This window comes from Nannobrachium achirus, assembly GCF_963921795.1.
Source record: "Nannobrachium achirus genome assembly, chromosome: 11".
NCBI classification, from domain to species: domain Eukaryota; kingdom Metazoa; phylum Chordata; class Actinopteri; order Myctophiformes; family Myctophidae; genus Nannobrachium; species Nannobrachium achirus.
This window is the reverse complement of record NC_137820.1, coordinates 63,318,844-63,335,125: the sequence shown is the minus strand read 5'-3', so window position 1 is coordinate 63,335,125 and position 16,282 is coordinate 63,318,844. Positions and strand designations below refer to the sequence as shown.

The following is a 16,282-nucleotide window of genomic DNA, read 5'->3' as shown; positions in this document are numbered from 1 at the left end:
CATGAATGAACGAATTATTGATATAGGACCATATAGGTACAGTGTCATTGACAGTACAGTTCACTGGTACAAGGTCAACTAAAAGGAGATCCCAGTAATGTTTTTGGCTTATTTCCACAGGGAAGTCATTCACGAATGAACTAATTATCGATATAGGACTGTCATAGGTATACAGTGTCATTGACAGTACAGTTCACTGGTACAAGCTCAACTAAAAGGTGATCCTAGAAAAGACTAAGTCAGGGGGAAACAATTTAAAAAATAAAACAATAAAAACAGCCGATCTACAAGGCTGCATGTGGGCTTGTGGATCAGCTGTTTTGGGTAAATGTGGGTTATTTATCTAATGCAGTATTGATCCCTTTATCGAGTGATTGATTGAAGACTTTATGACAAGTTTCATGACAGTACAGTTCACTGGTACAAGTTACTATCGAAACCTCGACCAGCTGTCTGTCTCTCCGTCACACTTTTGCCCTGCTCATATCTCTGCAACCGCTGCCACGATCCGTGCCAAATTTGGCACACACTGTCCCTGCCCTCCACCCATCGATTCTCACCCATGGCCCTCCTCTTCTAGTGCCACCATGAGGCCGAGTCGCAGCACGCTTGTAGATCGGCTATTTTTGCTTCTTTTGATTTGGAATCCTAAATGTAACATTTTGATTTAATGTCAAATGCATTTAGTTACTCATGTTAACTTTATGAACTTAAATACATTGGACAAAAAAGGAATACATTTTAATACTACTATACTAGGCTACTAATATAGACTGAAGTAAAGCGGGTTATGTTTGAATGTTTGGAATTGCAACATTTGACATTATTTATTTAATTAATTAATTAATTAATTAATTAATTGATTCATTTAATTAATTATTTCCCTGTCTGCACCAGGCCGAAAGGACACATTGGCTGGGCTCACTGGTACAACTAACTTTCCCCCGACTGCGTACGGATTCTTTAATTAATTAATTAATTAATTAATTAATTATGGCCCCGCCCCCTGCATTGGCTGGGCTCACTGGTACAACTAACTTTCCCCCGACTGCGTAGGCTACTGATTCTTTAATTAATTAATTAATTAACTCCTCTTTCTTTCATTCATTCATTCATTCATTCATTCATTCATAAATAAATAAATAAATAAATAAATAAATAAATAAATAAATAAATAATTAATTAATTAATTAAATAAATAGCGGGGATCCCCGAGGGTGTCATCGCGTGCGGGGCGGCGAGCCTGATTATTATGTAAATGAGGCTAGAAAAAAGTAGTGGTCTGCGTTAATTATGTTAATGAGGGGTCTGTGTTAATTATGTTAATGAGGGGCGTGGTCTGCGATAATTATGTTAATGAGCCAAAAAAGAAAAAAAAGTGGTGTGCGTTAATTATGTTAATGAGGGGTGTGGTCTGCGTTAATTATGCTAATGAGGTTGGGGCGTGGTCTGCATTAATTATGTTAATGAGGGGTGTGGTCTGCGTTAATTATTTTAATGAGGGGCGTGGTCTGCGTTAATTATGTTAATGAGCAAAAAAAAAGAAAAAAAGGTGGTATGCATTAAATATGTTAATGAGGGGTGTGGTCTGCGTTAATTATGCTAATGGGGTTGGGGCGTGGTCTGCATTAATTATGTTAATGAGCTAAAAAAAGAAAAAAAGGTGGTCTGTGTTAATTATGTTAATGAGGGGTGTGGTCTGCGTTAATTATGCTAATGAGGTTGGGGGCATGGTTTGGAAATGCGTGTGGGCGTGGTGCGCATACATTATGCAAATGAGGGCGTTAAGGTAGGTTTCCCAGCGCGTAAAAAAAGCAGACGACCGTATGTAAATGAAGGGGAGGAGCTTAGTCGACTTAAAAAAATTGGGGGCGGTGCATGGTTTGGAAATGCGTGTGGGCGTGGTCCGCATAAATTATGCTAATGAGGCTGTTAAGTGGCATTTCCCAGCGCGTAAAAAATGCAGGTGGCCGTATGTAAATGAAGGGGAGGAGCTTAGTCGACATATGCAAATTGGGGGCGGGGCGTGGTTTGGAAATGCGTGTGGGCGTGGTGCGCATACATTATGCTCGCATACATTATGCTAATGAGGGCGTTAAGGTAGGTTTCCCAGCGCGTAAGAAAAGCAGACGACCGTATGTAAATGAAGGGGAGGAGCTTAGTCGACTTAAAAAAATTGGGGGCGGTGCATGGTTTGGAAATGCGTGTGGGTGTGGTCTGCATAAATTATGCTAATGAGGCTGTTAAGTGGCATTTCCCAGCGCGTAAAAAATGCAGGCGGCCGTATGTAAATGAAGGGGAGGAGCTTAGTCGACATATGCAAATTGGGGGCGGGGCGGGGTTTGGAAATGCGTGTGGGCGTGGTGCGCATACATTATGCTCGCATACATTATGCTAATGAGGGCGTTAAGGTAGGTTTCCCAGCGCGTAAAAAAGCAGACGACCGTATGTAAATGAAGGGGAGGAGCTTAGTCGACTTAAAAAAATTGGGGGCGGTGCATGGTTTGGAAATGCGTGTGGGCGTGGTCCGCATAAATTATGCTAATGAGGCTGTTAAGTGGCATTTCCCAGCGCGTAAAAAATGCAGGCGGCCGTATGTAAATGAAGGGGAGGAGCTTAGTCGACATATGCAAATTGGGGGCGGGGCGTGGTTTGGAAATGCGTGTGGGCGTGGTGCGCATACATTATGCTCGCATACATTATGCTAATGAGGGCGTTAAGGTAGGTTTCCCAGCGCGTAAGAAAAGCAGACGACCGTATGTAAATGAAGGGGAGGAGCTTAGTGGACTTAAAAAAATTGGGGGCGGTGCATGGTTTGGAAATGCGTGTGGGCGTGGTCCGCATAAATTATGCTAATGAGGCTGTTAAGTGGCATTTCCCAGCGCGTAAAAAAAGCAGACGACCGTATGTAAATGAAGGGGAGGAGCTTAGTCGACTTAAAAAAATTGGGGGCGGTGCATGGTTTGGAAATGCGTGTGGGCGTGGTCCGCATAAATTATGCTAATGAGGCTGTTAAGTGGCATTTCCCAGCGCGTAAAAAATGCAGGCGGCCGTATGTAAATGAAGGGGAGGAGCTTAGTCGACATATGCAAATTGGGGGCGGGGCGTGGTTTGGAAATGCTGTGGGCGTGGTGCGCATACATTATGCTCGCATACATTATGGCGCGTAAGAAAAGCAGACGACCGTATGTAAATGAAGGGGAGGAGCTTAGTGGACTTAAAAAAATTGGGGGCGGTGCATGGTTTGGAAATGCGTGTGGGCGTGGTCCGCATAAATTATGCTAATGAGGCTGTTAAGTGGCATTTCCCAGCGCGTAAAAAATGCAGGCGGCCGTATGTAAATGAAGGGGAGGAGCTTAGTCGACATATGCAAATTGGGGGCGGGGCGTGGTTTGGAAATGCGTGTGGGCGTGGTGCGCATACATTATGCTCGCATACATTATGCTAATGAGGGCGTTAAGGTAGGTTTCCCAGCGCGTAAGAAAAGCAGACGACCGTATGTAAATGAAGGGGAGGAGCTTAGTGGACTTAAAAAAATTGGGGGCGGTGCATGGTTTGGAAATGCGTGTGGGCGTGGTCCGCATAAATTATGCTAATGAGGCTGTTAAGTGGCATTTCCCAGCGCGTAAAAAATGCAGGCGGCCGTATGTAAATGAAGGGGAGGAGCTTAGTCGACATATGCAAATTGGGGGCGGGGCGTGGTTTGGAAATGCGTGTGGGCGTGGTGCGCATACATTATGCTCGCATACATTATGCTAATGAGGGCGTTAAGGTAGGTTTCCCAGCGCGTAAAAAAAGCAGACGACCGTATGTAAATGAAGGGGAGGAGCTTAGTGGACTTAAAAAAATTGGGGGCGGTGCATGGTTTGGAAATGCGTGTGGGCGTGGTCCGCATAAATTATGCTAATGAGGCTGTTAAGTGGCATTTCCCAGCGCGTAAAAAATGCAGGCGGCCGTATGTAAATGAAGGGGAGGAGCTTAGTCGACATATGCAAATTGGGGGCGGGGCGTGGTTTGGAAATGCGTGTGGGCGTGGTGCGCATACATTATGCTCGCATACATTATGCTAATGAGGGCGTTAAGGTAGGTTTTCCAGCGCGTAAGAAAAGCAGACGACCGTATGTAAATGAAGGGGAGGAGCTTAGTCGACTTAAAAAAATTGGGGGCGGTGCATGGTTTGGAAATGCGTGTGGGTGTGGTCCGCATAAATTATGCTAATGAGGCTGTTAAGTGGCATTTCCCAGCGCGTAAAAAATGCAGGCGGCCGTATGGAAATGAAGGGGAGGAGCTTAGTCAACATATGCAAATTGGGGGCGGGGCGTGGTTTGGAAATGCGTGTGGGCGTGGTGCGCATACATTATGCTAATGAGGGCATTAAGGTGCGTGGCTGTGCGTGTGTCTGTAGCCTTTTTCCTCAGCGTTTTTGCCATAGCAAAATGTGTGTACGTAGCATCATGTTTGTCTAGTGATGTCATATGTTGTGTGTCTGTAGCCTTTTTCCTCAGCGTTTTGCCATAGCAAAACGTGTGTGTAGCATAGCCTGTACATCCTAGACTCAAATCCTAGTCTGAAGACGTTACGCAAGCACTACCACCGCTCACTTCACATTGGGTGTGATTTCTTTGAGAGATATGGCTGTGTTTTACAAAAAGATTGCGGTTGGAAATAATGAATGGATATTTTTTTCTATAAAATCGCAAAGGTAAGCTACTTTGATGGCAGTAAAAGACATCATTGAATCATTGATTAGGCAGTAAACGCAGTAAATTTATGTTACCTGGGGTGTCTTTATTGACAGATCCCAAAAGGGTCTCCCTTTGTATCTGTTTTGTCTCATTTCTTGCCGTGTGTATAACCGATGCCTTGTATCCACTCTGAACCTGTCTCTCATGTCACCTGCCTTCTTTTCAAAATCTGCAGGATCAATAAAGATGTGTTTAAGACGCAGGTATTGTATTGTCCGTATTTATGGGATATTCTTCACCATACAGTACGTCTGGGGTGATGACTCTGTGCATGTAGAATAGCGTTACGGTCTGTTGGTTTATGAAAAAATTGTAGTGTGTGCAGGTTTCCCTCATTGTCTGTTGATATCCGTAAATCTAAGAAATCCATGTGTTCTCTACTGCAGGGGTTCCCAAACCTTTTTGTCTCAGGGCACCCCATGAATATTTTCTTAATCCGAGGCACCTCTACATTATAATTTTCACTCCCAGCAACTTATATTTATAGCATATCGTCGTTGTCGGGTGGAAAACTTGTGTCCAAAACCGTTCATTTTCTATTTATCATCTATAAAATGTACTAAACTAGTGAAAACAGCAGATCTACAAGCACACACAGCCTCGCATCGTGATGCATTGTGTGCTTGTAGATTGGCTGTTTTCACTAGTGTTTTGCGACAGTCTTGTATGATGAAGCAGGGCTTTGCTTTACCAAAAGACGTACACATTTGAAACTTGGAGATACAGTACAAGGTTTCTGCCCGACAGTTCATTGTTTGACAGCACAATCATCAGTGTATTTTGGATGCATGTGAATTTGTGTTTTCAGATATTTAACCACTTGAACTGTCATTACCTAATAAACTTGACCTTCTACTCTGTACTTAGTCTGCTCTTTTTCACCTTTACATCAAACCTCTTTGCCGAAAATGGCCGATCTACAAGCTCACAACGCCTCGCATCGCGAGGCGTTGTGAGCTTGTAGATCTGCTATTTTTGGCAAAAGTTATCTGAATATGGACACTATGGTTCAAGTGGTTAATATAAAAAAGGAGAAAAAAGGTTTCTAAAACACAAAGATTTACCCCCTGTAGTAACTCTGAGGACCTAGGGGTCCCGGACCGCCTGTTGAAGACCCTGCTCTAACCTATTCCTGTTCTTCAAATGCAGTAATCCAAACCAGCGAATAAAAGAATCATGTAAAACATGTAAACGCTTTTTCCCCAGGCGTTACATCCCCATTCTAAAGGACTACCCAAACCGGTACATCTATGAGCCCTGGAACGCCCCACCATCGGTCCAGAAGGCTGCCAACTGCGTGGTGGGAGTGGACTACCCCAAACCCATGATCAACCATGCCGAGGGGAGCAGGCTTAACATAGAGAGAATGAAACAAGTCTACCAGCAACTGTCACACTACAGAGGACTGAGTAAGTAAACAACTGTCATAATGAAACAAACCCTGTATTCCCTAGAACACTATCGTTTTCAAATAAACCCTATGTACCCTAAAATAATTGAATTGTCTTTATTAAAACAAAAATGTTATTGTGTAGGCCGTCTTTAAGACCTCAACCCAATCATTCTACAGTCCTTATTCCCTGCATTGTCAGCTTGTAGAATGCTTACATTAAACCATTTCCTAGAGGAATTAGGGCGCAGAATGACGCTCTGTGTGTGTGTGTGTGTGTGTGTGTGTGTGTGTGTGTGTGTGTGTGTGTGTGTGTGTGTGTGTGTGTGTGTGTGTGTGTGCGTGCGTGTGTGTGTGTGTGTGTGTGTGTCAGGTCTTCTTGCTTCGGTGCCAACTATTCAAGAGGAGGCGGAGCCACCCATGACTGATGAATCTCAGACCGATAGTGGTCCTGGTAGGTTTTTATACCACCTGATTTATACATGGTTCAATGTGGCTCACCTAAAATCCACCAACTGCTAGCTATATTCCAGGGGTTGACACTAAGGTCTCAGAGGCACTTGCCCATCGGGCAAGTATAGGTAATGTTCTACTTGCCCAAAGGTCATGCCCACTTGCCCGAAAAGTAAATCTTAAAAAAATGATAGTTAAGATTTTAATTACTGCTCAATTTAACACTTCTTTTTACCCCCTGGGGCTGTGCGATAAATGTCATACCTAAATTTTTATCCAAATACCTACATAGCTGTGATTGAATATGACTATGGGTTTACGCCTATTTTATATTTTTAAGTGTAGCAACAGTGAAAACAGCACATTATAGGTAAACTGTGCTCTTATTTTACATTCCACAGAGCAGAAGACAGAGCGCTCTGGCCACGTTCAGGCGTTTAGACAGATATCTTGTGTTGTGTTTGACGGTTGCGTCCCCTCTGAAATGAGCACTTGCCCGGTCGGGCAACCTGAAAGCCAACTTCACCTGTCCCAACATTTTATTTACCTGCCGGGGGCAGGTGTGGCAAGCCTTAGTGTCAATGCCTATATTTGGTGTAACAACACCGGCCTGCAGCTAAGTATGTATCAGGCTTTAGATTCCGTTTAAAATGTAGTAGTGTGTAGAACTTGTAGAAAGCGCCACAACGGACTGACTGTGTTTCAGCTGATTATTTTAGAGGATTAGAATACAGTATGTCTATTTTTTTGCCTCACATGTTTGACGGACGTCTTTGTACATGTAACTGTGATGCAGCCTCTTGAAGCAGTGGTTCTCAACCTTTTCAGGCCGTGACCCCCAAAATAATCATATTTTAACTGGGGACCCCCCCCCCCCCCCCCCCCCCACCCTGACGATCACTAAGAGTCAAGGAATTACATTTTGTATAACACGGTTCTATTGTGGAAATAGCCGATCTACTGCGTTTTTAGCATATAGATCGGCTATTTTCACAATTTCTGCCTCTAATATTTGACAATTTGGACAATTTTTAATTTGTCATTTTAGAAGTATTAAAAAGTCCTTAAATTGTCACTTTAGAAATGTGCAGATACCCTCTATACACTCAAACTGTATGTGGTTTGTTTACTGTTGAGTGAGAAAACAATGGTAAGTTAATGTTAAGTTAACAATGTTAAGTTAATCATCTGGGGACCCCCCAAAATAATTTGGGGACCGACCCACAATGTTGAGAACCACTGTCTTAAAGGATGATGCTGATGTGGCATTGTATGTGTGTGTTTTCCAGACTCCCCTGTCAGAGGGCCAGTTGACAGTGAAGCGGCAGGCTGCTCCACAGCACCTGACTCCTCCACAGTATGCACAGCATCCTCTACGGCCCCTGGCCTGCGTCTCACACCAGATGCGGTCTCCTCGGCCATGACGTCACATCCAGACCTAGAGGACGTTGTGGCCACAATGAATGACTCAACCCAGACACCCTCAGCCCCCTCATGTCAAAGCACGGCCTCGCGCACGGTCCCTCCTGCATCCACTACATCCGATGACCACACAGCAATCCAAATCCAAGTGTCAAACCTGGCCATAAATCAGCCCACCACCTCGTCTCCTTTCTCTTTTCCACTGACCAACCCAGCTGCTAGTCCACCAGAACTCAGTCAAACCTCGGGACTCTCCCCTCACCCGGCATCATCACCCACCACTTCAGCACAGACGCCCGGCCTCGGTCAGAGGAGGAGAGGCCAGTACCGCAAACTGAGACGCACCCAGCGGCAGCGGGGCAGACAGAGCTACGTGACGGCGACCAGGGAAGGAGAGGGAAGCAGAGAGGAGATGGACGAGGAACTGGGAGAGGATGAGCGGATGGAAGAAGGGATCACAGAGGAGAGGATGAAGAATCAGCAATGATACAATAAGGTGTGTGTGTGTGTGTGTGTGTGTGTGTGTGTGTGTGTGTGTGTGTGTGTGTGTGTGTGTGTGTGTGTGTGTGTGTGCAGAAGACACTGGGGGGAAGGTTATATTCTGGTTTAATCTGGAACTGTTATAACCTAACGGTGTCTTTTGCTGAGAGAGTTGATTTGCCAGGCGTTTTTAGCGTAGTTATTTTTGGTCAGCAAGTGATAGAGATGAGATGGACTATAATTTAAACTTAAGGTAGGGTTTTCTCCTTCTCCTTTTTCTCCTTCCTGATTGGATACAAATGAAAATGCATTTTCTGTTTAATAAAATGCTGGAGAGACACCTGTTACTGAACAAATACTCTATAGCAACGAGTATTATCAGAATGAAGAGCTACTTAACAATTCTTTTAACCAAAGAAAATCACTTGCCCTACCTTTTTATATCATAACATATATGTTCCAAACGTGTCCTTTTAATCACGTTTACAGGCTTTCTATGAAAGGGCGTCTGACCATAACCTGATAGAGATAATTCAAGTAACAATGACCGTTGCTTAAATTAAAGTTAAGGTCAGATTATTTGTGTGCATACCCTGTACCCTGGCTAAAACTCCTCATTGTTTGTGTTTCAGGAACAGTTGGAGGCCAACAGAAGACAGAGAAAACCTCCCACTGGACTGACAATCCTCATATTCCTCTGTTCCCATTGTTTGGGACATTACACTGATATAATTAGATCAGGGGTCTTCAACAGGGGGTCCGGGACCCCTAGGGGGTCCCCAGAGTTACTACAGGGGGTCCTCAAAAATCTTTGGGTGATTTTTTCCTCCTTTTTCACTTGAACCCTAGCGTTCATATTCTGAGAGCTTTAGCCAAAAATAGCCGATCTACAAGCTCACAACGCCTCGCAGCGCGTTTTTTGGCGGTTGGAGGTTTGGTGTAGAGGGGAAAAAGAGCAGACTAAGAACGGAGTGAAAGGTCAAGTTTATGAAGTATTGACAGTTCAAGTGGTTAAATATCTGAAAACACAAATTGACATGAATCCAAAATACACTGATGATTGTGCTGTCAGTCAAACAATGAAACTATATGGAATCTATGAACAGGTTGTGGGGGTCCCTGCTTCATCTCTCTCTCAACTAAGGGGTCCTTGACCTGAAAACGTTGAAGGCCCCTGAATTGGATGTTATGGGCAGGAAAGGTATTTTTTTCTAATGTCGATCACTAAAACACACACCCTTGAACCAGAGGTGGAAAGAGCGCTGAAATGCTTTATGCAAATGGCCAATACACAGTACTACTGCGTGGTATGAAAATTCACTTTTGGACAGTATGTAAGTAAAAGAGTTACTACTTACTTAAAAAACACCCTAATGCCCAAATAAGTATCCTGGCACGATCAGATACAATTCTTTGTGCAGTTTGCCAAGTCTTGGCCACAAAAATGAATTGGTTACCTCTTGTGGGATTGTTCTTGCAAACAATTTAATATAGTTTCTATCAGTCATGGCAGGTATACGTTCTGTATGACCGTATTTAGCTATAACTATCATGTTCTATTCTCTCTAGTCTCTACTACTGTATGTTTTCTAATAATAGTTATTGAAATAAAATTAGGGCTTAGTTACCAAGATATCCGGAAACATACTTTACTTACTGAATCTCTTCACCAGGAGCAGTAGTACAGTCCAGCATGGCCCATGGCCTTACTCTCAGCTTCTCCCCAGTTCACTCTTTGGCTATTCTTCTCCAAGTGGTTTTGGGCCTGCCTCTGGTTCTCTTGCCCTTTTCGGTTGACCGAAGGGCAACCTATATCAAGAAAACATTCAAGGTTAATTGGTGTTGATCATAGAAGAACACTGCACAAGCACTCTCATTATAGCTCAAATACAGTATTCTAAAACAAAAGGTTATGTTATAAACATTGCATCCATTACAAATTGGTTTTAACTTTGTTACTTAAATATAAATATCTACTTGCACAATATGCTAGTGTACTTCTAGTACAGTAACTAAAGCAATTATAACTAGTTGCTTTCCACCTCTGACACATGTGAATATGTATATTTATGTATGTACCGCACACTTGATGGCATGAGCAATGTGTTTTCCACAGGAAAATGGGAGTTTTAAATTGGAATTATGTCAGCTCATTAATTGATAATTAATGATAACCATGTGTGCAGCAATGTACAGTATATCCTCACCCTGTATAAATGCACAAAGCACCTGGGGGCCAGTACTCCTAAATTCACTTAGTTTTGGTCCTTGGCCTTTGGCTAGTCAGAAAAAGGTAATGGAAGTATGTACAAAAGTTATATAAATTATTTGGTTGCAATTTGTAGTCTGAACACCTTACAGCTCATTCGCACTGCCCGCGATGCGACGCGAGCGACGAGCGGAGTCTCTATTTGAGCGAGGTTTCGTGGCGACGTCCATAGAGGTAAATGGCCATGTCCCGCCCCCCAAACACTTTATATTATTATGTATTTATTTGATTGGTTCAGGCTATGTCGCAACGCAGTGGCCGACACGCCATATGCGGACAGTATTTCGCGGGATGTCGCTTGCGTGCAGTGCGGATGAGGTGTCAGGGAACATTCATTTAACCGAAACGGGGACATAAAGATCCTAGTGTGTTGAATGATGGAAGTGAATTGAAGTCATGGGTGATGCTTGCCTTTCCAGAATCTTTCTACCAGATCAAGTCCTCCCCATATAAACTATAAAAAGACGTTTTAGCTCAAAGAGAATCAGAGGCTTCTCACCTTGTTGTGACCCTGATGTATTTACTAATGTTTGCCGCATTCAAACTGTAAAGACTGCTTCATAGAGCATATCGTCATTGTCGGATGGAAACCTTGTATGTCCAAAACCGTTCGTTTCGTATTTATCATCTAAAAGATTTGCTAAACTAGTGAAAACAGACGATCTACAAGCACACAACGCCTCGCATCGCGAGGCTTTGTGTGCTTGTAGATCTGCTGTTTTCACTCGTTTTGTGCGACGGTCTTGTACAGTATGATGAAGCAGAGCTTTGCTTTACCAAAAAACGTACACATTTGAAACTTGGAGATACGAGGTTTCTGCCCGACAATGACGATATATACTGAAGCCCTGTATATGGTGTTAATATGTAAATGACTATAATTTGATTGTTTTGGAAAATATTGCAGATATTTTGGCCTGCGGCAGAGATGCTATATTGTATAAATTAGTGACAGATGACTGTTACTTGATTTGAAATGTATATTTGTATTCACCTACAGTACATGCACCACTAAATCAATTTCTGATTTAGGAGCATCATATACAGTACGCACACAGAGACATGCACAAATACAGTGGCACAACAATTCACAAACTGAAACTACATTGCCATTGCTAGTGTCTCTATACACTATAACTGTAGCATAATTCAAGCATTCAAGTTTTGCCATTTTGGTGAGGCACTTTACTGTATAGCTCCAGATTGTTGCCATGACGTTCCGGATTGTGGGACTGTTGTTTGGATGCTTATATAATAATATTCGTATTATATATTTTGGCAATTAATGCTATTTTCTCCACAAAGAAGGATGATAAAGACATGTTTTCTTTTGACAGTGGATAACGCTACTCTTCAGAGGAATGAATGTAGAGGAAACGCTAATGTGTTAAACTCATTCTCTCCTGTGTGTCTATGTTTAATTGCACTTACTATGTCAACTTGTGTATATATTATATGTTATATATATATAACCATAAACTGTCTCTCTTTCCTGTCTAATTGACAATCTTGTCTATCGGAGAGGATTTCCACAAAGCTCAGTTGGATTACCAAAGCGTTGTAGTTGTGAGGCAGACGTTTCCCATAATCTGAGAGGGATTGATTCTACATGCATTTCATTAACATTCACTTGAGCGATACTTCTCTGTCACACTTGGTTCATTAACTCATTACAGAAGCATTATCTAGCACAGTGTTTCTCAACCACTGTGCCTGGGGACCTTTGGTGTGCCCCTGAGAAGGGTCAAGTGTGCCCCTTGAAACTGCTTGAAAGCCAGTATTGTATTTATCATTTTAAAAATGATTTAAACTAGTGAAAACAGCCGATCTACAAGCACACAGTGTGCTTGTAGATCTGCTGTTTTCACTACTGTTGTGCGACAGCCTTGTATGATGAAGCAGGGCTTTACTTTACGAAGAAATGTACAAATTTGAAACTTGGAGATACAAGGTTTCTTCCCGACAGTGACGATATTTACACCCCCGTATGTTCGTGTGCCCATGGATTATTGGGACATGAAAAGTGTGCCCATGCAGAAAAAAGGTTGAGAAACACTGATCTAGCACTACTACTAGCACTTTGCACTATTAGGCCTATTATTAATGACAGATGATGTCATAGCTGCTGATGCTAAATTATTACTTTCAGTAATTTGTGACCGGGCCAAAACTATTGGGACAGTGAGTGTTGTCAGTAACTAGTAATTAGTTCAGACTGAAAGCTTTTTAATTTTACGAAAATGGATTTCTGCCCTTTTGACACTGAAAGAGCCCACATACAAAGGACTCAAAACACCAGCTCTGTGACTTTTAAGTCAATAAACCTTCTCTGACCAGAACTTTCTTTCTGGATGTAGATGATAGAATGCCTTTCACTAAATTACTAAAGTACATTTGCATGCTACAGTACATCAGCCAAATAACTTTTTGTGAAATTGCCTAATTTGTTAATGTTATGTGTCTATGGCGGGTAAATTGGTAAATGCTTGGTTTATCAAGTGCATAAACCTGCATTAATAATGAAAAGAGATCTTTCACTCTGCTTTTGATTAACCCTACCTTTTATGATTTGTGTGCATTTTGAACTACAACATTGAATGAAAAACGTTAATTACAAATGTTCAAACCCAGTTTATGAATGGAATTCTAAAGAACTTGCATAAGCTGACTGACTTGTAGTTTAAATGAATGCGAAGAACACCCCCACTCACATACACACCCCTAAAGGGTGACTTGATATAAAAGTGGTAGGCTAATAATGATGGTAGCCTAATATTTACCAAATTTCTAATAGGCTACTTTCAAGATAACTGGTAGGCCTATAGGCTAATTTAATGTGTGGCCTCCAAATGGCAGTACCAGAATACATGTGAAACCAAATAGTGTCCAGAGACTTAATCAGGACAGAGTGTCTTCATGTCCACTTCATATTACACTTCTCCTGCTCATACAGTTAACATCCCAGTTAGTTATAGTTACCATGAACTCATAACGTGCTTGTGTTTTGCTGTACATTCCAACTGATGACAGTGTGATGCCCGGCTGCTTGACCAAAGTCTCCCTGAGTGCTGTGGGCTACATATGGGCTTTATTTGTTTTGTACATTATTGTACAAAAGTGTATTTTCATTAAAGTTGTGATGGAAAACAATAATTGGGTTTATGGTGGTGCTTTTTCATTTTAATATTTGATAGTTGATATTGTAGCTTGTAGTAGGCTGTGGAATTCAGAAATATTGTCATTCAGTCAGAAGATTGACTTCCATTATTCTAAATGGAGGTGTCACCTAAACCCTAACCCTAACCTCAGTGGGGGTATTTCTGAATGGCCATGTTTCTCAGTGGGGTGTTTCTGAATGGACGTCTGCCCCCGAATGTAGCCTATCACAGGAGCCAGGCTTCGGACGCCCAAATTCGCCCGGTTCATTTTTTGACGCCGTCTTTTTGGTGGAGCCCAGACTCATTGGTGGGTCACTCTGAACTAAAAATAACTTCTGGGAACTCAGACGAGACCCGTTGCAGCGGGTAGACGCAGTTTTAAGGAGTGGTTACAAATTGCGACTCGTTATTTTTACACATTTTAAACAACAGGTGACTGAGGTGAGTGAAATTGTTTTTCATAGTTTTGTCCCCATCTTTTTTCCTCTCCATTCCGTCTACCCTACATAACTGTGATGTGTCTCCACTCTCCTTTAGACCTATATATCTGCTTTATCACTGGATTATGTGACCTTTTTCTGGGAAACATCAACAGTAACATCAACAGATGTCCAGGTGTTAATGATAGGCTAATTAAGGCTCCATCGTGTAGCAAAGCCACCCTGGACAGTGACCTGAACGAAACTAATTAAATAGCATCATTGACATTGGTAGGCCTACCTGTACAAGATGTAGACTATCATTAGGTTACCCTACTATTTATGTCAATATGACTGCCATGGTCTATGGGCTGGAAGCAGGCTAGTGTTTTTCATGTCTTTTCTGAATTTGAGCCATGGACCACCATTTGATGAGATACCCCCTCAGGGGAGAGTGTTTTCTGCTGGTGTTTCAGTCCGAGTGTATCAAAGGGTGCGTTCGGAAATGCGCACTGGGTGTGTGCTCAGTCAGTGTAGTGACTACTAGTGAGTGCGTAAACCTAATCCTAACCCTAACCTCAGTAAAACTATGCCTAAAAGTCCTCTACATTGTGGAATTTTATAACTTTACTCAGTGAGTTAGGCTACTTAGTTACAACAACACCTACCCCCACAACTTTTCAGTTGCATCCAGGTTTGTTGATCACCATGGTTACGGTACGGTTAGTTACCGCAACACGTCCAGGTTTGTTGATAAACTCCTAAACTCACGTGTATGCTCCCCGATTCTGATTGGTCCACGCCACGTCACGGCTACCAGTGTGAGTGAAGACCTACAGACGACAGAGCCACTCTCCTGTCCTCTCCTCTCCTCTCGTGGTGTAAACACAGAGACAGAGAGGCACTTCCTGGTCGGGGGGGAATTCCTTGGCTACAGCGCCGCCTGTTGATGGGGACCTACAGATAGGTTCTAGAGGCTTGCAGTCTACCGCACTTCCAGGGGGTTGGGGGGGCTGGGCGGCTTCGCCGCCCAGCCTGGGCACGCTGTCCGGGGGGTAGACGCTGGGTAGTCTGCCTGGAGGTTGGAAAGAGGGAAAAAAAAACAAAAAACAGCTGCTGGGCTGATGCATGCGTTCAATGCAATGTGAATGCATATGTGTAGAAAGAAAGACAGATAGATAAATCCAATGAATTAAAATAGGAACAGCCAGAGTCTCATGACAGTACAGTTCACTGGTACAAGGTCAACTAAAAGGAGATCCCAGTAATGTTTTTGGCTTATTTCCACAGGGAAGTCATTCATGAATGAACGAATTATTGATATAGGACCATATAGGTACAGTGTCATTGACAGTACAGTTCACTGGTACAAGGTCAACTAAAAGGAGATCCCAGTAATGTTTTTGGCTTATTTCCACAGGGAAGTCATTCACGAATGAACTAATTATCGATATAGGACTGTCATAGGTATACAGTGTCATTGACAGTACAGTTCACTGGTACAAGCTCAACTAAAAGGTGATCCTAGAAAAGACTAAGTCAGGGGGAAACAATTTAAAAAATAAAACAATAAAAACAGCCGATCTACAAGGCTGCATGTGGGCTTGTGGATCAGCTGTTTTGGGTAAATGTGGGTTATTTATATCTAATGCAGTATTGATCCCTTTATCGAGTGATTGATTGAAGACTTTATGACAAGTTTCATGACAGTACAGTTCACTGGTACAAGTTACTATCGAAACCTCGACCAGCTGTCTGTCTCTCCGTCACACTTTTGCCCTGCTCATATCTCTGCAACCGCTGCCACGATCCGTGCCAAATTTGGCACACACTGTCCTTGCCCTCCACCCATCGATTCTCACCCATGGCCCTCCTCTTCTAGTGCCACCATGAGGCCGAGTCGCAGCACGCTTGTAGATCGGCTATTTTTGCTTCTTTTGATTTGG

The 16,282-nt window shown here is 42.7% G+C and overlaps 1 protein-coding gene across 1 annotated transcript; it reads left to right on the top strand.

Moving 5' to 3' along the window:
* Nucleotides 1–6,119: 6,119 nt before the first annotated feature.
* Nucleotides 6,120–10,365, top strand: LOC308294618 (uncharacterized protein). The gene is made up of 4 exons (XM_080737357.1): nt 6,120–6,154; nt 6,509–6,589; nt 7,878–8,506; nt 9,123–10,365. Exons 2-3 carry the CDS (start codon nt 6,556–6,558, stop codon nt 8,495–8,497), a joined length of 654 nt encoding a protein of 217 aa, XP_080593483.1. The 5' UTR covers nt 6,120–6,154; nt 6,509–6,555; the 3' UTR covers nt 8,498–8,506; nt 9,123–10,365.
* Nucleotides 10,366–16,282: the final 5,917 nt, after the last annotated feature.

What these genes read in the sequence shown, in the direction of transcription:
- LOC308294618 (XM_080737357.1), top strand. Translation starts at nt 6,556, where the DNA reads ATGACTGATGAATCTCAGACCGATAGTGGTCCTG. An exon ending in TCAGACCGATAGTGGTCCTG is followed by an intron (nt 6,590 to 7,877) that starts GTAGGTTTTTAT and finishes TGTGTTTTCCAG; the next exon opens with ACTCCCCTGTCAGAGGGCCA.